General features: G+C 36.0%; 1 protein-coding gene across 1 annotated transcript in view; it reads left to right on the top strand.

Annotated features, from left to right (window-relative positions):
• EYS (eyes shut homolog) overlaps positions 1-24794 on the top strand; it is a 1714887-nt gene that overhangs the window by 613029 nt on the left and 1077064 nt on the right. Inside the window, 2 exon segments of the mRNA XM_046006082.1 lie at positions 21790-21949; positions 22878-22968. Coding sequence (XP_045862038.1) covers positions 21790-21949; positions 22878-22968 — 251 coding nt within the window.

Genomic DNA, 24794 nt, shown 5'->3' with positions numbered 1-24794 from the left:
AGATTGCAAAACACCTATCACCAGAAGTAAACAGTAACAGTTGTACGGTGCTGTAGCATTATTTGGATAACATATTGCGGTAGTTTTATAATTGGTTTTATGCATAGAACATAGTATTTGGTCACCTGAATTTTTAATTAGCAATAACATGTTCTTAAAATCCCCATTATATTTATGGATTTTCCACAGCATGGCTTTTAGTAGCTGTCTAAAATTTCATCATGAGGATATAGTATAATTAATCTTAAGTTTAGGTATCAATATATATTCCAATTTGCTCTTTTATCAAAAAATATTGAAATAATCATCTTTCTAGGTATATTTTGAAGCATTTCAGCACACTTCCTTTGTCCTTTGCACAAATTTCCAAAGTAAAAGTTCATGGAAAATGCATTTGGGCATGTCTGTCTTTTGCCACAAATGAAGAAACTGTTTAGAGCACTTGGCTAAATTACTTTTGTTTTTCTGCATTTTGATAGATTTTTACAATTTGAAGACCAACCAAAAATGTAAGAGGGTGTTTGTTTAACTGCATCTTCACTGCTACTGGTTATTGTTATTTTTAAAAAAAATAGCCACTCGTCTTGGTGAAAATTAAGCCTCGCTGTTTGAATATGCATGTCACTGTCTGCTAGTGAGGCAGACCCAAGGGAGGTTAAATATTCATTTGAAGTAATAATTTCTCATGGAAGAAATATTTCTCTATGTAAATTATCAAGAGAAACAATAGCTCAAAAGGAACATATAGGTGTAAGTATACATAAAGATCTTCATTAGTTATTTGTATTAGTAAAATGTTGAAACCAAATGACCTTTATTATGAAAGTGGTTAAATAGATTATGATGTATATTCTTTTTGGAAGATTTTGCAGTCACTAATATGGTATGATTGAAGACAACGTAGCATAATGGAAAAAAAACACATTATGATTGTGTGAAAAAATTTTTTGGAGTTTGAAAGTGCTAATATATGTAAACATTTGGACAAAATTACAATATAAAAGGGAAATATGCAAAAATATTAAGATTATGATATTACAGAACTTATTTTTTAGTTTCCATGATTTTTTAAAATTTTGTATGTTTTTATGAAAAAAAGGAGGAAGAGGAATTTGATGATGAGCTGAAATGAACTGAAATGGAGATGCCTTTTTTGTTTCACATTTTTATTGTCATTATCATCATCATAGTTCAGATCTTACTGATTAATAACTGCTACCCAACTACGCCCCTTGTCTCTAGCCATGACACCTGGTTTTCAAGCTCTATCAGTTAATTCCAGAGGTTATATGTCATCCTCGTGTCTAAGTTTTACCTATAAAATGAGCATACAAATGGTTCCTAAGCTTGTTGCACTGCTATTACCACAGTGCTTGCCTAGTACGTAAGACTCGGTGAGTTTTCTAATAAAATGATTTCTATGCCCTTGATACTCATAGTACTGCAAATCCTCCTCCAAGTTACCTTTTAATTTTCAGCCCCATTTTGCTGATTAATGACGATACTATCCTGTAGTGTGTTGAGGAACACTTTTTGCCACATATGCATTACCCAAGTTTTCTCATTTCAGTGCCACATCCCAACTTCCACAACCAACCATCTGGATTGCCTTACCCATCCATTATGCACACGTTTCCACTTCTCTAATGTCTTATCAACTTCAAAATAGTAGTTAGGAAAGTACCTTTTCAATAGTGTGATAGAAAGAGCTCACACTGGTTTATGAATGTTGATTATTAAATTTTTATGAATTTTTGAGCTGGTTGACATAATTTTGCTACATTGAAATTCAAAAACATGGGATGATTTGCACAGGGGAAATTAGATAGTGTTGTAAATAAGACCTTTCCCCTCATAGTGTTTTCTTCCAAGAGCAAATTGTTAAACATTTACCAGAACACCATTGTATTTTTACACCTTTAAATGCTTTGATTCCTACATAACATACATTGAACCACTCATTTTAATTCAGAAGACATCACTTAGAAGCTTGCTTTTAAGACCGTTTCATACAGGATAAAGTCACTGCGCAGTACAGCTCTCAGCGTGCCCCATCCATTTCCTGTGAATAACATCAACTTGACAGCTTGGGTAAGGAATAAATCAAATGAAAACATGAAATTTATTTGTAAATCATAAACTGCCACAAAGAAATAAAGTGCTACAATTATCACCTAACATTTCACTTTAACTAAATTTTAAAATTAAATATTTTAGAGACACATTATAGCTTTTTAAAATGCCAGTCTAGAAACAGTACTGTTTTACCAAACTATGAATTGATGTGCAGCTCATAAGCCATTGCGTATCCCTTTTGTGCAAGTAAAATGTTATGCTGTTGATTTAAGGATTAAAACAAGCACTTCGGTCAAAGTTCTTTTAATTTTGGAAAATCGAATCTGAAAGCAGTGAGTTCACTGGATATTTTTGATCATGGATTTTTGGTTTTATGATGACATTGACTTAGTTTTAAAGTGTACTTCCTACCTAAATAAATTGTGGAATTAGACAGATAGAGAACAGTAAAAATAATATTAATTAGAAGATTTTTCATTTTTTTCCATGCAACTTTGTATTAAGAATAATAGCAACTAGAGGGGCGCCTGGGTGGCTCAGTGGATTAAGGCGCTGCCTTCGGCTCAGGTCATGATCTCAGGGTCCTGAGATCGAGCCCCGCATCGGGCTCTCTGCTCCGCGGGGAGCCTGCTTCCTCCTCTCTCTCTGCCTGCCTCTCTGCCTACTTGTGATCTCTGTCTATCAAATAAATAAATAAAATCTTAAAAAAAAAAAAAAGGAATAATAGCAACTAGAGATGAATTAACTAGGAAGCTACTTGATTTAAACTTTAGGGACTTTTACTTAGAAGTTGTTCTTCTAAGGTTTTGTGCCTGATTTCGTATTTGTGATTTTGCATTTTTTAAATTTATTTATTTATTTGACACAGAGAGAGAGAAAGATCATAAGTAGGCAGAGAGAGGAGGAAGCAGGCTCCCTGCTGAGCAGAGAGCCCAATGTGGGGCTCAATCCCAGGACCCTGAGATCATGACCTGAGCCAAAGGCAGAGGCTTTAAACCACTGAACCACCCAGGCACCCGTTGCATTTTTATTATTAAAGAAGGGTCCCCAAATTTTATGAGCCACGGGGAGTTTTTCAGTTCTAATCAGGAACATTTAATTTCCAATTTCCACTCCATCTTGCTTCACAGCTTGGGCTGAGGGAACTGGTCGGTCTGCCTTGTTTTCCCAAAAGGTTTCTCTTTGATGTGTTTGATTGACTCACAAAACCTAAATCAGTCTTGATGTCAAATGTCTCTGAGCATAACCTGAAGGGTAAGGGGTAAACAAAATCTTTAAATTTCATCAAGACCCTGAATTTCGGGCCCATTCAAATGAAGAATAAAAACTATGAGCTTTTCATTGATCTCTTTAGTGGAGTTCCTGGTGCAGTTGCCAGAAATGAGAGAGACAGGCATTGCAAAATGTCAGACATTTTGTTCAGAGCCCCAGGACTTTGTAAATGCTTCCATTTGTCAGCTGCCAGTTGTGTAATTGTAAGTCTTTTAATCTTACTTTTTTTGAATTATTAAAGAAAGATTTCAAGTACTCAAGATGTCTTTCCCATATATAGAAGTATAATTTGACCTACTAAAGGCCATTAAAGACTGGTTCTCTTCTGACCATTTCCAAATACAAAAGATTACAATCTACCAAGATTCAACAAAATTTCACTAAATGTCATTTCATTTATATGAGGTGCTTTTTAAAATACATTTACACTTATGATGTTTATATTCAGAGGTCATGATAAAATTATGTAATTATCAGTTTGATATAAGCACACCCTAAAATTTATGTGCCACAAGTCATCCCTTACTTATTAAAGGTAGAGTCTAGATAGTCACAGTAGAGAGGCTGGGGCAGTAAAGAAAGATGAGCCACATTGGGTGGCTAGTTACGTGGACACTTCAATATTTTGACACTGGTCATGTCGGCGTGTCCTACTGAGTATCAGTCATGTTTATCTAAAATGAAATTGTCCTGTATTCAAATTTTAAGCATATCAAAATATTCTATTTATTTTTATTAAGTATAAATACAAGTAACCTAAAATATAATTATTTTTACAAAAATCACTTTCTTCTCCAAACTTCTTTTTTTGGCTATTTATAATACTCAGTCTTGTCCACTAAGGTACTTTGTTATATAAAGTTTTCAATATACATATAAAATAAACTAAGATTATGATGTTAAAGATGACTGAATAACATATGCATAATCAGAAACAAAGAGTTGTATGCATTTATCTTTATATATAAAGACTTATGAGTTGGGAGGTGGAGTGCAACAGCCTGACTGCTGAAACTCAACAACACACACTAACAGCATATAGGGCTTCTGGGTACTCATTCAGATTAGTCTAGAAAAATCATTCCTAAAGTGTGTCCTCCAAGGTATTTCCAAAGCAGTGACTTTGTGTAGGCACATTTAATCCTCACCATAGTCCTAAGTGGAATGAAGTAGAAATTATTACTTTATGTATTGCTAATCAAAGTTTAACTGTATGAGAACCTGTTAACTAAGTGATACTTTAAAGAATGAGTGATTTTCTGCATGACCTTAGCAACGGACCAAATAATTTCTTTGAAATAAAATCCTCGGATTTATTAGTATTAGTGTGGGTCAATAAATTATAACACACCTACATTTTGATACATGTGTGAATCTCACAAGTTCTGGCAATATTTTAACATGTGAGTTTCAGTCAACACCTGAGATAATAAGTGATGATCTATGCATTAAAACAGGACTCTGGGGGCGCCTGGGTGGCTCAGGTCATGATCTCAGGGTCCTGGGATCGAGTCCCGCATCAGGCTCTCTGCTCAGCAGCGAGCCTGCTTCCCTCTCTCTCTCTGCCTGCCTCTCTGTCTACTTGTGATCTCTCTCTGTCAAATAAATAAATAAAAATCTAAAAAAAAAAAAAAACAGGACTCTGACTCATCTCTCACTCTATTATGAATATTAGCACTTCCTCTTATCTAGTATCTCCCAATTTTAATCTATCCTCATATGCCTATTTGCACTTACATATACACTGTACACCTTCACCTTGAACAACTTCTCACTCTTCCAGAGGTCTTGACATAGTTGCCTAATTAAAGAGATTTTTTTTAATTAATTTATTTATTTGACAGACAGCAAACACAAGTAGGCAGAGAAGCAGGCAGAGAGAGAGAGAGAGGAGGAAGCAGGCTCCCTGCTGAGCAGAGAGCCCGATGTGGGGCTCGATCCCAGGACCCTGGGATCATGACCTGAGCCAAAGGCAGAGGCTTTAAACCACTGAGCCACCCAGGCGCCCCCATAGTTGCCTAATTAAACACATGCCTCATTTCACATGCCTTTCTTGACTTCTTCATTGGGTATGATCTAAAATCAGTAAAGGAGCAACATACATGAATTGGAATATTGTTTTTGCTTGTCTTAGCAGTTCTGTGAAGGGTACTTTGAATCTCCTCTTCAAAAGTTCCTTCTAATGGCATAGTAATTGTTTTTATGATTTTTCCAATGAACTATGAAATACTCTAATGTCAGGCCACATTCCTGTGGTAATGAAGTCTAAGAGAGAGAAGCCTTCATTTAATCCTGGCCTGATATTGAAGAGTTGCCCTGTTCTTTTCATAAAAGTGGTATGAAAAGATGAGGGGAGATAAAGTTCAAATGACCATCATCATCATCATCATCATTATCATCATTTTTATCATCAATTATTTATTGTACTTGTCCTTTGCCCAGAGCTCTAAGGGCTACTATAATTAATTTTAAAAGCCCCTGTCCAATCTAGGCATTTTTATAGATAAAAGAATAAAACATCAGGAGAAGTTTTGGGGAGAACTTTTGAAAATAAACATGGTTTATATAATATCCCCACAAAAATATTTCCAAACAATAAGAACATTAGCAAAATGATTGTTAACTAAATGCTTAATCCACACTTGTTTAATCCAATACCTAATATATTCAGCACTTTTATACAGAGTTCAACATATGGTATTTAGGGCATCTCTTGAGATCAATGTATATAATCTAGTTACACTTGTTTTATGGTGTTTATTTTTGTATTAGTGATCTCCATTTTGCTAATAACTATAATTTATTTACCTTCAATATTTTTTATTGTTTCTAATGAAATACTGAAAAGGACTCCTAGGAAAATGTTCATTTCCTGGAAAATCTTCCATAGGTCAGTCAAGCTTCCTAAAAGAGAAACCGAGATTTGCATGCAGGGAACTTCTTGAGGATGCTTTCAACAGGAATGCCTGTAAGGGAAAAACAGAAGTAGGACTGGGAAAGGAATATGCTGAGCCAAGATGTGGTTCTGACAGAAGCCTCAGTTAATCATTCAGGGCATGTGGAAGCATCCTGCAGAGCTGAGCCAAACTGAGTCATTCTCATACACCATGCAGCAACCAATAAGGGATCCAAAACTTGAGCAAGACTGTTTCCTTTAGCCAAGGAAAGCTCAATTCATGGGAAAGAATTCACCTCCAAACAGTTGACAGAAAACACCTCCAGCAGTAGGAGAAATGAGTTCCTCTATTCTGAACAAGGATCTGGTTACTCATTACTTTGTATACCAGTTAACCCCAACTGCTTTCAAAAATAAGTATGCTTCATCTAAAAACACTCCCCCTAAATTCCAATTTGTCTCTTGTTCTAAGTAAAAACAAGGGGCTATTACTGGGAAGAACTGTAACTTACGTCATTGATGCAGTTCTTGATACTATAGCTGATACTCATCTTCCTGTTTTCCTATGCAATTTCTCTTACATTCATTCTTATTTGCTAAAATGTGCAAGTAGATTACGTAGTGAAGTAAACGAGAATGTTATGCCTAAGAGTTCTGATCTCTTAGTATGGTTGTGGCTGCTGTGTTTTGTCTATTTCCTGATAATATTGGGCAAAGAAGTACCAACATGTGTCCCAGTAGGTCATTTGATGCCACCCATTTTCATCCTTGCTTTATTTTATAATGGCACCCTATACATCCTGATGATCTCCACCAATAACTCCTGTAAGGATAATGACTTTTTTCCTTGCCTGATTATCTCTTGGCACAAAGAGACCAAAGTGACTGGGTGGAAGCCATAGCATTAAAAAAAGGAACTTTTGTAGTATCCTCTGGTATTCCCTCCCCTAGGAATTAGGACCTGTAGATGATGGAGCCTGTATTGTCAGAAATGCAAGGCACAATCTCTCAGTGGTTCACAGAGAGTGATGGTATGTGATCCTACTCTCACTTTCATCCTTAATTCCCAATGTCATGTATATACTTAATTTGGGACATAACATCATAACATGATCATTGATTTTGAGTGTGTAATACATTCTATATGATGGTGTCCCATCCTTGTAGGCTCTCATCTCCAAGCTAACACCTAGCAGTTTTGTGATGGTTCCATGTATTATAAGAGTCATTGGATCTCGTGGTTTTATGATCACAAATGGGCTTTTCGATAAAGTAGATTCCTTGGTCCATTGAGATGTTAGGAGAAATTTAATATTGGTGGATCACCAGTAAATAAGCCCTAGAGTAGTAATGCTGGTTAAATGTCTGTTGGCAGAAGAGATAAGGAAAATATACCCATGTCTGAAATATGTGTCATGGCTAGTCAAAATGAATCACCTAAGTCCAGAAAAATCTGCTGACTACCAAGTGGCTGATAGCTTTGATCTCTATTCCTAGTACATTGGGTATTTAAGGAAAGCAATAACTATATCAGTCTTGGACCATGAGCATCCATTCATGGGGCCCATGCATAGATTCTGTATCTATGCTCTACTCTGTTGATGCCTCTTATGGTTGCTGAAGACAAAATAGGACTGATGTTAACTGACCAAGTTCTTTCTGTGTGGTTATTTAGTGCATCTTCTGTTGTAGATATCCTGTGGTTGGTGTTAAGATGCATTGCTAAGACCTTCACACTTTATGCTAATTCCCATTAATCCATATATATGCCTCCTTCCAAATTTTTTGACTCAAATTGTCTTATTCTTTTCCTTCTAGTCCAGTAATAAAGCAACCAGGTTATTTATCACCATTTATGAGTCCAGGTATATTCTCACCTTGGCCTACCTCTATTTCTATCCAAAAACAATCCTCTGACTGAAAATCTGCCTATTGGAAGGATTTTCCTTTAACTCTATTATTTATAGAGAACTCCTCAGTGAAGCTATAGGAAAGTTGCCATCCATTTTCAGTTCATATCTATAAACCAAGTGAACCCATCCATGAACCATGCTCATGCTTGTTCTTTGTCCTTCAGATGCTAATAAGGGAGGGCTTCTTTCTAATACAGCCATAGTGTGGATTGAGGGAGAGCCGATATTGCAATAGTAGTGCATAACATAGGAGTGCAAATTACACATGATCTCTGGTCTACTCACAATCGATCCCTGAGGTACCATCTACAATATATTCCTGTTGCTCATTCCCAGTGCATAAGATTTGTTCATGATAGGAATTGTTTTAGTTCATGACAGGAAACTCTGGCTATGTCGATATTTGATGTCCCATAGTCATGAGTTTTATCTCTACCAGGTTCCAGAAGTATGCCAGGGACTTTTTTCCAAGTTCAGGATAATTCTCTGCTACATATGCTTAGCCTGGGTCTGTGATTATCTTTCTCAGTATTCCCCACATTGTGTATTTTTCATTGCACGCATCTCTAATAACATAGAGACTACTGGGATACATGACCCAAGCAACAAGATAGCATGTGCTACAGTTCAGTTAATTTAGTAAAATCATTGTATGTTACTCTATTCAAATGTATCTTTTTTTTCAAATATATCTTTTGCCATATTTCTTTTTCCTTATCCTTTCTTTTTTACTTTTAAAGTGCCAAATTACAAGTAAATGACAGTCATTAATATCAATCCACATCTTTTAGATGTTCTGTTCTGTTTTCTTACTCTTTTCTATCTCTGGGTGTTTTAACTTGAATAATTTCTACTGACTTGTTTTCAGGTTCAGTGGTTGTTTCCTCAGCTAAGCCTACCACTGATAAGCTCACTGAAGGATTTTTTCAACTATCAGTATAATTTTTTTAGCATTTCCATTTGACTATTTTAAATAATTTCTTTCATTTTATATTCCTCATTGCTTAATTCATTTTTTATCTCATTCCATTGATAGTTGGTGGGTTTTGGGTTTTTTGGTTTTGGTTTTTTGTTTTTTTTTTTGTTTTTTTTTTTTGCTTTTCTTGACTTTCTCATTATTTTTTAATTTATTTCCTTTTAAACAATAAAAATGCATGTTTTCTTAGATTATTCCTAGAAGAATGACATTTGCTGAACTGCATAACTAGAAACATTTTATGATAGTTGACCCATTTTTTAAAATTAAATTTTGTTGATAATAAAATATCTTGTTATAAAATTCTTATTTTGGTCTAAAAAAGTTCTTATTCCATTATTGTATGTTGTAATTCAAAATGGCTAGACGGGTCCATCTGAATTTTCAGTCATTTATTCCTAAGTCCATTATTTTTGTGATTATTGTGTGCCTGCATTAACTTACTAGGTCACGCATATGTATCATCCTACATAGTAAGTTGTAATCATTTTCAAAATGTTATCATAATTTGTATGTTTTCAACATTAGAGAAGCAGACTATTTGATCTTTGACCACCTGAGAAGTTTTATATTTGGCATTTTGTATGAAGTGAAAATAGATATGATCTCTGTCCTCAGTCAACAAGTAGGGAAGATAAGACAGTAATTCAAATAAATATACTTTAAGGGTAATCTGATAAAAGTTGTTAGCTAATTTTTATTAGGAAATATTAAAGGGAATTTTTAAAAATGAGTTAGAATTTTAGTAGGACCTGGGTAAAATCAGGCTTCAAATAAGCAGAGATGGGGAAATAACATTCCAAATAGAACTATCAGGAGTAAATGTAGATATAAGAAAATAATATTAAATGTGTAGATTGCTTTAGGTAGCATAGACATTTTCACAATATTTATTCTTCCAATCCAGGAGCATGGAACATTTTTCCATTTCTTTGTGTCTTCCTCAATTTCTTTCATGAGTACTTTGTAGTTTTCTGCATATAGAATCGTAGCCTCTTTGGTTAGGTTTATTCCTAGGTATCTTATAGTTTTGGGTGCAATTGTAAATGGGATTGACTCCTTAATTTCTCTTTCTTCTGTCTTGTTGTTGGTGTACAGAAATGCAACTGATTTCTGTGCATTGATTTTATATCCTGACACTTTACTGAATTCATGTACAAGTTCTAGCAGTTTTGGAGTGGAGTCTTTTGGGTTTTCCACATATAGTATCATATCATCTGCGAAGAGTGATAGTTTGACTTCTTCTTTGCCAATTTGGATGCCTTTAATTTCTTTTTGTTGTCTGATTGCTGAGGCTAGGACTTCTAGTACTACGTTGAATAGCAGTGGTGATCCCTATCAAAATACCATCCATTTTTTTCAAAGAAATGGAACAAATATCCTAAAATTTATATGGAACCACAAAAGACCTCGAATAGCCAAAGGAATATTGAAAAACAAAGCCAAAGTTGGTGGCATCACAATTCCGGACTTCAAGCTCTATTACAAAGCTGTCATCATCAAGACAGCATGGTACTGGCACAAACAGACACATAGATCAATGGAACAGAATAGAGAGCCCAGAAATGGATCCTCACCTCTATGGTCAACTAATCTTCGACAAAGCAGGATAGAATGTCCAATGGAAAAAAGACAGCCTCTTCAATAAATGGTGCTGAGAAAATTGGACAGCCACATGCAGAAAAATGAAATTGGACCACTTCCTTACACCACACACGAAAATAGACTCAAAATGGATGAAGGACCTCAATGTGAGAAAGGAATCCATCAAAATCCTTGAGGAGAATGCAGGCAGCAACCTCTTCGACCTCAGCCGCAGCAACATCTTCCTAGAAACATCAGCAAAGGCAAGGGAAGCAAGGGCAAAAATGAACTCTTGGGATTTCATCAAGATCAAAAGCTTTTGCACAGCAAAGTAAACAGTTAACAAAACCAAAAGACAACTGACAGAATGGGAGAAGATATTTGCAAACGACATATCAGATAAAGGGCTAGTATCCAAAATCTATAAGGAACTTAGCAAACTCAGCACCCAAAGAACAAACAATCCAATCAAGAAATGGGCAGAGGACATGAACAGACATTTCTGCAAAGAAGACATCCAGATGGCCAACAGACACATGAAAAAGTTCTCCACGTCACTCGGCATCAGGGAAATAAAAATCAAAACCACAATGAGATATCACCTCACACCAGTCAGAATGGCTAAAATTAACAAGTTAGGAAATGACAGATGCTGGCGAGGATGCGGAGAAAGGGGAACCCTCCTCCACTGTTGGTGGGAATGCAAGCTGGTGCAGCCACTCTGGAAAACAGCATGGAGCTTCCTCAAAATGTTGAAAATAGAACTACCCTATGACCCAGCAATTGCACTACTGGGTATTTACCCTAAAGATACAAACGCAGTGATCCGAAGGGGCACGTGCACCCGAATGTTCATAGCATCAATGTCTACAATAGCCAAACTGTGGAAAGAACCTGGATGTCCATCAACAGATGAATGGATAAAGAAGAGGTGGTACATATACACAATGGAATACTATGCAGCCATCAAAAGAAATGAAATCTTGCCATTTGCGAAGACGTGGATGGAACTAGAGCGTATCATGCTTAGTGAAATAAGTCAATCGGAGAAAGACAACTATCATATGATCTCCCTGATATGAGGACATGGAGATGCAACATGGGGGGTTAGGGGGATAGGAGAAGAATAAATGAAACAAGATGGGATTGGGAGGGAGACAAACCATAAATGACTCTTAATCTCACAAAACAAACTGGGGGTTGCTGGGGGGAGGTGGGGTTGGGAGAGGGGGAGGGGGTTATGGACACTGGGGAGGGTATGTGCTATGGTGAGTGCTGTGAAGTGTGTAAACCTGGCGATTCACAGACCTGTACCCCTGGGGATAAAAATACATTATATGTTTATTAAAAAAAAAAAATTGGAAGGGGAGGTGAACCATAAGAGACTATGGACTCTGAAAAACAACCGGAGGGTTTTGAAGGGGTGGGGGTGGGAGGTTGGGGGAACCAGGTGGTGGGTAATAGGGAGGGCACATATAGCATGGAGCACTGGGTGTTGTGCAAAAACAATGAATACTGTTACGCTGAAAAAAAATAAATAAATCTAACTGTTTCCTTTGCTGTGCAAAAGCTTTTGATCTTGATGAAATCCCAAGAGTTCATTTTTGCCCTTGTTTCCCTTGCCTTTGCCGTTGTTCCTAGGAAGATGTTGCTACAGCTGAGGTCGAAGAGGTTGCTGCCTGCATTCTCCTCAAGGATTTTGATGGATTCCTTTCTCACATTGAGGTCCTTCATCCATTTTGAGTCTATTTTCGTGTGTGGTGTAAGGAAGTGGTCCAATTTCATTTTTCTGCATGTGGCTGTCCAATTTTCCCAGCACCATTTATTGAAGAGGCTGTCTTTTTTCCATTGGACATTCTTTCCTGCTTTGTCGAAGATGAGTTGACCATAGAGTTAAGGGTCTATTTCTGGGCTCTCTATTCTGTTCCACTGATCGATGTGTCTGTTTTTGTGCCAGTACCATGCTGTCTTGATGATGACAGCTTTGTAATAGAGCTTGAAGTCCGGAATTGTGATGCCACCAACTTTGGCTTTGTTTTTCAATATTCCTTTGGCTATTCGAGGTCTTTTCTGGTTCCATATAAATTTTAGGATTATTTGTTCCATTTCTTTGAAAAAAATGGATGGTATTTTGATAGGGATTGCATTAAATGTGTAGATTGCTTTAGGTAGCATAGACATTTTCACAATATTTATTCTTCCAATCCAGGAGCCTGGAACATTTTTCCATTTCTTTGTGTCTTCCTCAATTTCTTTCATGAGTACTTTATAATTTTCTGTGTATAGATTCTTAGCCTCTTTGGTTAGGTTTATTCCTAGGTATCTTATAGTTTGGGGTACAATCGTAAATGGGATTGACTCCTTAATTTCTCTTTCTTCTGTCTTGTTGTTGGTGTACAGAAATGCAACTGATTTCTGTGCATTGAATTTATATCCTGACACTTTACTGAATTCCTGTACAAGTTCTAGCAGTTTTGGAGTGGAGTCTTTTGGGTTTTCCACATATAGTATCATATCATCGGCAAAGAGTGATAGTTTGAATTCTTCTTTGCCAATTTGGATGCCTTTAATTTCTTTTTGTTGTTTTAATTTTGTTGTTTAATTTCTGTTTTGTTGTTGGACTTCTAGTACTATGTTGAATAGCAGTGGTGATAATGGACATCCCTGCTGTGTTCCTGACCTTAGCGTAAAAGCTTTCAGTTTTTCTCCATTGAGAATGATATTTGCGGTGGGTTTTTCATAGATGGCTTTGATAATATTGAGGTATGTGCCCTCTATCCCTACACTTTGAAGAGTTTTGATCAGGAAGGGATGCTGTACTTTGTCAAATGCTTTTTCAGCATCTATTGAGAGTATCATATGGTTCTTGTTCTTTCTTTTATTAATGTGTTGTATCACATTGATTGATTTGTGGATGTTGAACCAACCCTGCAGCCCTGGAATAAATCCCACTTGCTATATTGAGTGCTGTGAAGTGTGTAAACCTGGCGATTCACAGACCTGTACCCCTGGGGATAAAAATAGATTATATGTTTATTAAAAAAAAAATTTTTGGAAGGGGAGGCGAACCATAAGAGACTATGGACTCTGAAAAACAACCTGAGGGTTTTGAAGGGTCAGGGGTGGGAGGTTGGGGAACAGGTGGTGGGTAATGGGGAGGGCACGTTTTGCATGGAGCACTGGGTGTTGTGCAAAAACAATGAATACTGTCACGCTGAAAAAATAAATAAAATGGAAAAAATAAATAAATAAATTTATAAAAAAAAACAACAACAAAAAAAAGAAAATAGAATATTAATTCTATTCTAGTTTGATGAAAGCAATGATTCTCACATCTATCTATGCTTTGGAAATAGCTGGAGAGATGTCTTTTTAAAAATATAGCTTGTAGGTACACTTGGGTGGCTCAGTCGGTTAAGCCGATACCTTTGGCTCAGGTCATGATCCCAGGGTCCTGGGATCAAGTCCCACATTGGGCTCCTTGCTCAGCAGGGAGCCTGCTTCTCTCTCTGCCTCTGCCTGCCACTCTGCCTGCTTGTGTGCTCACAAATAAATAAATGAAATCTTTAAAAAAAGATCAAAATATAGCTTGTCAAGCTTACTCACCAGAGATTCAAATTTGGGAAAATATATATAATTTTTTTTTTAATTCCACTGTCAATTCTATTAGGTCTCTAAACTTAGGGACTAGAGTAGTTGATAATATCAGAGGAATGGTAAGAAAGGCAAGATTGACCTAGAGGATTTAGTTCTAGGCTAAGAGGACTATATTGATTTAAGAGACAGTAAAGTCACCATAAAGTATTTGTTAGGATAACACATATGAGATGAAGAATATTAGGAATCAGAAAAGTCATTTTGGAAAACTTGTCCAAGATGTAAGACTGGCCAGTAGGAGAAAATTGGGTGAAGAGGGCTTGAAGAGAAAGTAAAAGAAGGAACATAGACCAGAGAAAAGCTTGTTAGAAAAATGATAGATGAAGATGATAGATAGATGATACATAAATAGAACTGTATTTATTTGCACATACTTGTTATAACATTGTTGATGCATGTAAATATTTTACTGATCACACTTCTCAGTCCATATACATTAGTGGCTTATTTCTGAAAAGGATTCATTAATTTCTACTGTGAAAATGTTAGATGCAGAGACACGTGTTGAAGAAGCCTGGTAAAGAAGGTTTCCAGGTGGAGGCCTGGAAAGTGCCCCAAATTCCCCAAGTAATCATCTACTCTGCTTAGAAAAAGGAGTTGCCTATGCTATTAATGAAATAAGGACTCACAATGTTAGAAATACAAACTGAAAATATTCCAGATGTAAACTTGTATGTTGTGGATATATTTGCCAAAATAAATCATGTCTTTCTGAAGAAACAATAGTGATCTATATAATGTGAGTTATATGTTAAAAGCACTTAAACATCACTGGGCAGATTTGTGACATGAGTTTTTATAAATGATTTTAAATAAGATCTAGTGTGTTCACAAATAAGCAAATCTTCAGCTAGAACTACATGGGAATCCATTACATCTGAAAGTTTATTCTTTTCAAAAAATATTTTTCAGGAAATAAAATGATTTTAAGTCTTTTCAGCCCCAGAAGAGGGCAGATTGTTGTTGTTGTTGTTGTTTCATTTTTTTTTTTTTAGGTGCTCCCAACTGTGTGCTGCCCACCATCAATATTAGTAAATTATGTTGTTTGATTTTCTTAATTTTGTATGTATACCATTTACTGCTAGTTTATGTACCTGTATTATATTTATTTTATTTTTAAAAAGATTTTTATTTATCTATTTGAGAGAGCATGAATGAGAAAAGATAAGCAGGGGAAGCAGCAGAGGGAGAGGGAAAAGCAGACTCCCCACTGAGCAGGGAGCCAGGTGCAGGACTCCATCTCAAGACTCTGAGATCATGGGGTACCTGGATGGCTCAGTCAGTTAAGCCGATGCCTTCAGCTGGGGTCATGATCCCAGGGTTCTGGGATTGAGCCCCGCATCGGGCTCCCTGCTCAGCAGGGAGTCTGCTTCCCCCTCTCCCTCTGCTGCTCTGCCTACTTGTACTCTCTATCTCTCTGTCAAATAAAAAATAAAATCTTAAAAAAAAAAAAAGACTCTGAGATCATGACCTGACGCAAAGGTATCTGCTTACCTGATTGTGCCACCCAGGTGCCCCTACTTAAAACTTTTTATAACGACTGAATCAGTCCTGTGCCTTTTAGCTTTTAAAAAGAGATAAAATAGTCTAAAAACTAAGTCCAGAAATATTTTTTAACTGAAAAGAATAGATTAAGAATCAACTTGTGATCCCAAGAAAAAGAAGCAAATAAAATCCAATAAATGTCTTATTTTTATTAATAAAAAAGTCTTGTCTAACCATTTTATTAAATGTAATCTTTTGGTCTCTTTAGCGATTGATATGTTGATATTTAGTAACTATGGAATTATTATTCCAAAAGATTTTGTGGTTTTATAAGCCCCAAGTCAAGCAGCAAGATAGCAGAAAAGAAAATAGATTAGACATAGCAAAAAGTAAAAATAAATAAATAAATAAATAAAAATTGTCGTTTTTCTTCTCTTGTCAAATGAAACCCACAGTGTTCATCATTAAATTATTTGGAAAATATTTGTTACACTATGATGGAGGTATGTTGTGTAGGTATGGACCAGGCCAATGAGAACTAACTATGGAAGGAGTCTAGAACTATGACTGACACAAAATAGATGCTCAATGAATATGTGTTGGATACATTGATGAGTAGTAAGAAGTATCTGGGATATAAGGCAAGATAGGTGAAGAACTAAGAGTGAGATTTTGAACAAGCCCTGGTAATGTCTAACAAATACTAAACATTATTTCTTTTTTATTTACTTGGATTCATGGAGACAATGTCAAAGCATTCAGATTTGAATCCTATAAAGAAGATAAATGAACATGTTGTTATGTTGTTATAATAATAGATTGTCATAAATACCACTTTTCATCTTCTCCATGCTGCTAAAAATGCATACTCTCTGTAAGTCTCTCAACTATGCTACAACATAGATACCTTGATCCAGAATTTACAGATGAGTAATTTAAAGTTTGAATGGGTTGGTAATTATGGTTTTGTTGTTTGTTATTTTTTTTTTAATTTCTGGAATATGATGATGGTTTTCCACTTATGGTGGTATATATAATTTCTATTTTTTTCAGATTTATTATGGTATAATTGACAAATTTATAAGATATTTAATTTGCGCAACATGATGATTTGGTGCATGTATACATGATAACAGGATTCCTCCCATCTAGTTGACACCTCGGAATTTTTATCTTTTAAGAGAATATTTAAGTTCTGTCTCTTAACATATTTCAAATTATACAACACAGTGTTATCCACCATAGTCACCAGCTTATTGTACATTAGATCCTGAGAACTTATTCATCTTATAGCTGAATGTTTGTGCACTTTCAACAACCTCTCCTCATTTCCTCCACTCCCAGCCTCTCTCTGGCAACCACTTTTCTTCTGTGTCTGGGTTTGACTTTTTTTTTTTTTTTTTAAAGATTCCACATATAAGTGGTACCATGCAGTATTTGTCTTTCTCTGTCTAACTTATCTGAGCTTCATGCCCTCAAAGGTCATGTTGTCACAAACAACAGTAATTCCTTCTTTCTCGGGGCTGGTAATTATGTATGGGAGATCATTTTGAACCAAAGTTTAACACACTACACACCTTTATTACTTTTTAACTAATCATGAAAGCTCCTCTGTTTGGAGGTGGGGGAAAAATCGATATTCCATTAAATAATTCCCTTTGACTCCACAGATTAGACATGGCTTTTAGGCATACACCTCAAAGGGATCAGTTCATTCCAGATTCTGTTCTCACCATTGCAAGGACAAACAGTTTCCCCAGATTCTCAAGAACTGTTTTGTTCTTGCTTGGGAAGAGGCAGAGACGTCTGAAGAAAAATAAAACAAAGATGAAGTATAAAGCAAAATAAAAACACGCACATACACACACCATGATGATCTGAAGGAATGAAGTATTGAACTAGACAAACAAAATTCATGCCCAAAGGAAAAAATATATAAAGGAGCAAATTTTTACTTGCTGTGGGGGAAAACATTAAAATTAGGATAAGGGTGATTGTGATTGAAGAAGAGGATGCAGTTTTAAAAAGTGTAGTTAAATAGGCATCATTGAGAAAATGGCATTTGACTAAACACCTAAAGAAAGTGAGGAATGAATTGTGTGAAGTCTAGGAAAAGAGAGTGCTAGGAAGAGGAACAAAGTTTTTGAGGAAAAATAAGGTCAGTGTAACTACATCAGAGTAGTCAAGGGTAAGTATAGAATAAGATAAAGATAAAAAGGTAAAATGAGGGCATGGCTCATATGGTGCTGAAGCATTATGGTGTTAAAAATGAAAAAAAAAAAAAGGTTTACAGGGACCAGAATATCCAGTTCAGTTGGTCATTACATCCTTAGTCTCTCTAGAGGTTACTTAGGAAGTCAAATTATGACTACAGTTTACTTAGTGGGGGATTAAAAAGCTCCTAAAGTAGTGCCTCACTCTACTGGTGGCTCAACTGGTTAAATGACTGCCTTAAGCTCAGGTCATGATCCCAGGGTCCCAGGATCAAGTCCCATATCAGGTTCTCCCTACTCTGTGGGAAGCCTGCTTCACCCTCTGCCTGCCACTCCCCCTGCCTATGCTCTCTTTCTCTGAGTCAGATAAATAAATAAATAAATAAATAAATAAGGCTTAAAAAAAAAAAAGCTCCTAAGATAATGTTGATGATGTTTCTCTAGTAAAATTGAGACACTCTTGCCTTCTCTACAGAGGATAGCATCTTCTGTCAAGTCTCCTGTCTCTAAATAGTACTAGATACATCCTGTCCAATTCCCTTTTATCATTTTACTCCTTACACCACACTTTTCTGGTAAATTGACCATCTCTTTTTTTTTTTTTTTTTTAGATTTTATTTTTATTATTTATTTGACAGAGAGAGATCACAAGTAGATAGAGAGGCAGGCAGAGAGAGAGAGAGAGAGGGAAGAAGGCTCCCTGCCGAGCAGAGAGCCCCATGCGGGACTCGATCCCAGGACCCCGAGATCATGACTTGAGCCGAAGGCAGCGGCTTAACGCACTGAGCCACCCAGGTGCCCCATTTGACCATCTCTTTTTTTTTTTTTAAGATTTTTTTATTTATTTATTTGACACACAGAGAGAGGTCACAAGTAGGCAGAGAGGCAGGTGAGAGAGAGAGAGAGGAGGAAGCAGGCTTCCTGCTGAGCAGAGAGCCCGATGCGGGGCTCGATCCCAGGACCCTGAGATCATGACCTGAGCCGAAGGCAGCGGCTTAACGCACTGAGCCACCCAGGTGCCCCATTTGACCATCTCTTTTTAACTGAAATTTTCATCACTGATTCTGCCAGCATTCTACATAGTCCTACAGACACTTTTACTCATCTTATTAATTAGAATAATAATGCCTCTGGAAACACCAAAATCACTCATTTGATACAATATAGTTGTGATTTTTGTCAAGAAAAGATAGTGATTAGGTGTTCACCTTGGTCATGGAGTATGAATGAGAAATATACCTGTGTGACACGAGCCACAGAGCCAGAGATTGGGAAAGGGGGTCCTTTTTGTTTTTATTCTTAATAGTCTGATATGCACTATTATCATTGCGCAATCCATATTCTGAACCTAAATTTTGATGGCCCTTGTAAAACAGCTGTGGATTTGAGAAATTTATACATATTATTTTTATAGCATTATTAATATCCAAAGTTCTATTTGGGTAATAACATTTACGGTAAAAAAAAAAAAAAAGTTACCATTACATTGATAGGATTTTGACTTGAAAACTGACAGTCTACAAAGAGAATTTCCAAAAATATTCTTTGCATTTGAAGCCTCATTTGCAATAAATCACAGACTCCCAGTGTGATTGCTCTAAATAACATCAATTTGAATAGATAGTTCTACAAATGATATGAAAATTAGTTAAGTTACGATATTGCTTTGTAAAATGGCTGCCTATCTGCCAATAGCCTTGTCCTCCCCGACTTTTTTGCTGGTATGCAGACAAATGTTGAGATACCTAATTCTTTCAAACTATTTATCTGAATTTTCTTGGGTTCCTTTTCACCATGACCATTGAAGCTTTCTTCATCCTCTTTCTCAGATATAGCCTCAATTACTTCTATTTCTTAAATGCCTGAGGCACTCATTTTGGTCTGTCATTAGGACAGACACCTTACTGTTACATATTAGGATGTGGTATGATGGAATCACATAGTAGCTAACAGCATGTGCTCTGCCATTTACCAGCCATGAGATCTTTAGCTTTATTTTCTTATTCTATAAAATGGGAAGAGCAATTTCCATGTCAGAAAACTATTGTAAAGCTTAAATGAATTAATCTATATAAGTTCTCAACAGTACTGGGCACATAGTAAGGTCTTCAAGTATCAGTTATTATTATTATCATTATTATTATTATTTTCTTCATCGTAACAAACTTGTTTATAATCTTCTCTTTATTTCCAACTAGCTTATTTATAACTATCTGTTTTAAGCATTATAGTAGCTTCATATTTAATAAGCTTATCCTTATTCTCAACTAAACATTATGTTAAAAGATAAACTGAAGCATATTAAAAATTTTTAGAGTTCACTTGCACAAAAATTGACTCAAATGGGGCAGCATCCAATCTAATACATAGACTGGAGCTCCAAGGAGCTGTGCAAAATGACTTTTATAGCCTGAAGGGAGCAAGGACAAGGAAGATACACTAGACAAAAAAGGCAGATTGGCTATTGCAATCATTTGAGGCTGGCAGGTGTCTATCAGGCAGACTACCTAACTGGTGCTGATCAGGTGATTCTTGACTGACTGGTTTAAGATTCCATTTCTGGGAGAGCTGAAACTGTAATTAAGTCTTGGTTTGGTGATGTGGGGCTTGCATAAGAGACTATTTTGGGTCTGTTTTCTTGTTTTTAACAGTATCTATTGTATTACTCAGCATAGCAATTTATGCATATATCATAGCAGCTGCGGAATAGTCCACATGATTCGAATCCCAATCTGCTGTTATGGCCTGTGTGATTTGAAAACATTATTTAAACTCTCCAAACCTTTGTTTATTTACCAGTGAGTTAGACTTAGTATTACCCATCTCCAGGATAGAAGACCATTAACTAAGATATGTAAAGTCTTCAGCACAAGGCGTGGTGTGCCAGTAAATGCTCAGTTGATGGTAGCTAGATGCTCAGTACAGATGGACGCAATAACAGAGGGATTATTCTAACCATTTTTACCATGTTTCTCTACTTTTTCCTAATATTTCTCACATGCAAAACCTGAAATACAATCTAGCTTTCCATTAAGCTTTGTTTATGTGGTTCTCCAGATGTTTTCTATCTATATAAATATTACCTCTGACATCACATTTCTGAATTAATAGGGTCACTGTCTTTTCTTGCTTTGTTTTGTTTTTCCCTTTTCTGTTTGGTACCCCTAGTTGACCACAGAGGTAGTGCATGGTCGGTGCTTAATAAGTATTTAAAACTTAGCCTTTGAAGACATCAGGTATTTTGCCAAAATTAGGTTGCATTTAGAAATGTCAGTCAGCGCAATAGACTCACCAGGACCAAAGTTAGAAAAATTCAAACTCTTTCTTAACCCCTAGAAGTGAGAAATATTTGACTGTCAAGAATCATTATTTAAAAAAAAAAGTGAAAAAAATCTTGAATTAGTGTTTACAGTGCCAACTTGATATAATTGATTACTTCACTAACATTCTCAATTAGCAATTGCTCGCACTAAAGACAAATTTCTGAAGTAGATTAAGCTTGTGCTTTGTTTTTCTCATTTACATTAAATTAGTAGTGTGAGAGTTCATAGACCTCTAAACATGTTTAACCTTGAAAAAATGTTTTCTTTTGCTACAATGTGTCAAGTTACCTTTACAGGGAGGGAGCCTTGATTTTTTGGTGTTTACCAAAATGAATAAACTTTGGAGTTTTACATTTAAATGGTCTCATGTTTTGTCTTGTCTCTTCTATTGTAGGCATTGATTGTGAAGTAAATATAGATGAATGTCTATCAGATCCCTGTCTCCATGATGGAACTTGTATTGATGGCATCAATCATTATGCCTGTGACTGCAAGAGTGGATTTTTCGGAACACACTGTGAAACAAATGCAAATGATTGCCTCTCAAATCCTTGTGTTATGGAAGGTAACTATTTTTGTTTTTCTATTATTAAATCAGAAAGTGAATTTAACTCACAATATTTAAGACAATGTCAAGGGAAAGTTGATAAAGATAATTTTAATTATGCTCTTTCATAAAACGAGAGCTAAGTACAGTTAAGATGACAGATGCTGCCTGTTCCACTTAATGCCATGTACTGATACATTATCTCTGCCCTTCTTTTATTTCTGCTCATTAGCATAAAGTAATTTTCAATAAATGTGGATTAATTGGACTTTAATATACTTAAAGGTAACTGCTCGCAGTAATAGAAGTAGCTGGTAAGATGATGAGACATTCTATTATTTGCTCTGTGAAGGGATAATACCACACACTTAGAATTTAAAATGTCCCTAAGTAGACTGGCTCTCTCATCCCCATGTGCATGTAAGGTATTTTTCAACTCTATTTATAGAATTATATAATAACTCTCCTGCTCATGGATAAAATATTAGTTCATGTAAATTTAGACCCTGGGTATTTCTAGGAGATACAGGTGGCAAAGAAGAATGGTTCATAGATGCACCAACCTTTCTCTGCAGCGTGATTTTTCTTTTCTAGTCCTGCCACTGATTTTGTAAGCAGGGGAGAGAGGATGAGGATGGTAGTGCATTGCAGTGCAATTTGGCGATAGCTGACTTCAGTTCCCAACATAAACTCTAGATGTACTTTTTATCTTTAGAACTTTTCTTTCTTTACAGTGCCATGGGGAAGATGGCAAAAATTAAAATTGATCTGTTCTTTCAGCCCAGTCACCTTGAAGGATAAGAAGCAGGAACAGACTCTGCCTTCTATTGCTCATGGGAATGTACGTTTTTTCCCTTAACTGGAAAATAAAAACTTTAAGTAGTGAAACTCCTTTGAAATTATGCTTTACTGTCTTACTTATTTAAACATGTAATTCTGTGTTTCAGATGTATAGATCTCGTTAGCGAGTATCAATGTTCATTTGTTGCAGAATGGACTAGCTCAAGATGTGAGATCAAGATTAATGTAAGTTTCATAATTTTTATTAAATTTGAAGTAATTCAAAAGAAAAACCAAAGTACTCATTATAGGTTTCAGAGTCATTTCTTCAGCAGTTATTGATGATTTAACTGCTCTCTCTCCTTTATTTTTTGGAATTTCTAAGCTATTCCAAACAGAACTAAAATCATAGCTTCTTTTCATTTTTCCTCCTCTGTGTCTTGTTATCAACAATTTCTGCAATCTGGATCCCTCATTAATTAAGTCCTGGAAGTGGTTATTGTCAAAAGAAGGCTCAAAAGGCTTATGCTTTGCCATCTGCCTCCCCCTTTCTGGTCTTGGGACATACAGGTGTCTGTGGATGTTTAGGGATGAGAGGACATTAAGTTGATTCAGATATCACAAGAACATAAATACTAGCTATAAGTGCCGAGAGGTGGGTACATGTAAAGAACACCAACACCTGTAATACTCTAGTGATCTTTTCTGAGTCTTCAGGAGTCTGCAATGTGACTGACACATGGCATTTTATGTGGGATGCCTAATTAGTTGAGAAATGTCAGTTACCTGAAGTTTGAGACCATATTTAGGAGATAAGAATCTTGTGAGCCTTCCTGAATAATAGGACATTCTTCCAAATCATTCCTCTCACATGAAAGGAAGAAAGTATTGTGACTAAAAAGAGCCTCTAATATTGTGATACCATGGATATTTTATTTAAATCCTTTGTTTCCTTTGGCCATAAAATAAAGCTACAATAATTTCTACATCACACAGTCATTGATAATGCACATATGACATGGTGGGTATTCAGTAAATGGTCCTTTCAGAGGGAGTGTTGGGGTGGTTAAATGCATTAAGGAGAAATAGGATTGAACCACTGGCTTGCTACTTACTTTCTATGTGTTCTTGGATAAATTATTTATATTCTGAAATCATATTTTAGCTATTCAATGAGGGCAGTCATCATAACACCCCACTCTTGGGTTGTTGGTTGTTGTGAGGATTAAATTAGATAATGCATGTAAAACAATTAATGCATTTTCTGACACATTGTTTTTAAACTTCATTATTTATTGCTGTTACATTGATTTGGTTCTAGAGAGTGAGCCCATACTTGATGTGGAAAAGAAAGTGTCATAATTAATACATTCCCTGGTAAGAATGGACAAGGCATCTATCTTGTTTGCACTGTTATACATATTGCCTGTGGCAATCTCTAAAACCCTATCTCTTGGTAGTATAAATATAGCATTCTTCTTCAGAATAAATATATAGGTAAATAAATATTTTCTTTTATATACAAAGTTGTATATATTCATACACAGATACATGTAATATTGTGAGAACAATTATTAAAATTCTACCTATGTACTTCTAGATTTCTTCCTTATATCTTTTATTTTTTCTTTTTTACATACAGTGCTCCATGCAATACATACCCTCCTTAATACCCACCACTAGGCTCACCCAACCCCCCACGTTCCTCCCCTCCAAAACCCTCAGTTTGTTTCTCAAAGTCCACAGACTCTCGTGGTTCATCTCCCCCTCCAATTTCTCCCAACTCACTTCTCCTCTCCTTCTCTCAATGTCCTCCATGTTATTCCTTATGCTCCACGAGTAAGTGAAACCACGTGATAATTGACTCTCTCTGCTTGATGTATTTCGCTCAGCATAATATCCTCTAGTCCCATCCGTGTTGTTGCAAAAGTTGGGTATTCATCCTTTCTGATGGAAGCATAATACTGCATTCTATATATGGACCATTTCTTCTTTATCCATTCATATGTTGAAGGGCGTTTTGGCTATTTCTACAGTTTGGTAACTGTGGCCATTGCTGCTATTAACATTGG

This window comes from Meles meles, chromosome 5, assembly GCF_922984935.1.
Source record: "Meles meles chromosome 5, mMelMel3.1 paternal haplotype, whole genome shotgun sequence".
NCBI classification, from domain to species: Eukaryota; Metazoa; Chordata; class Mammalia; order Carnivora; family Mustelidae; genus Meles; species Meles meles.
This window is presented reverse-complemented; position numbering and strand designations above follow the sequence as displayed.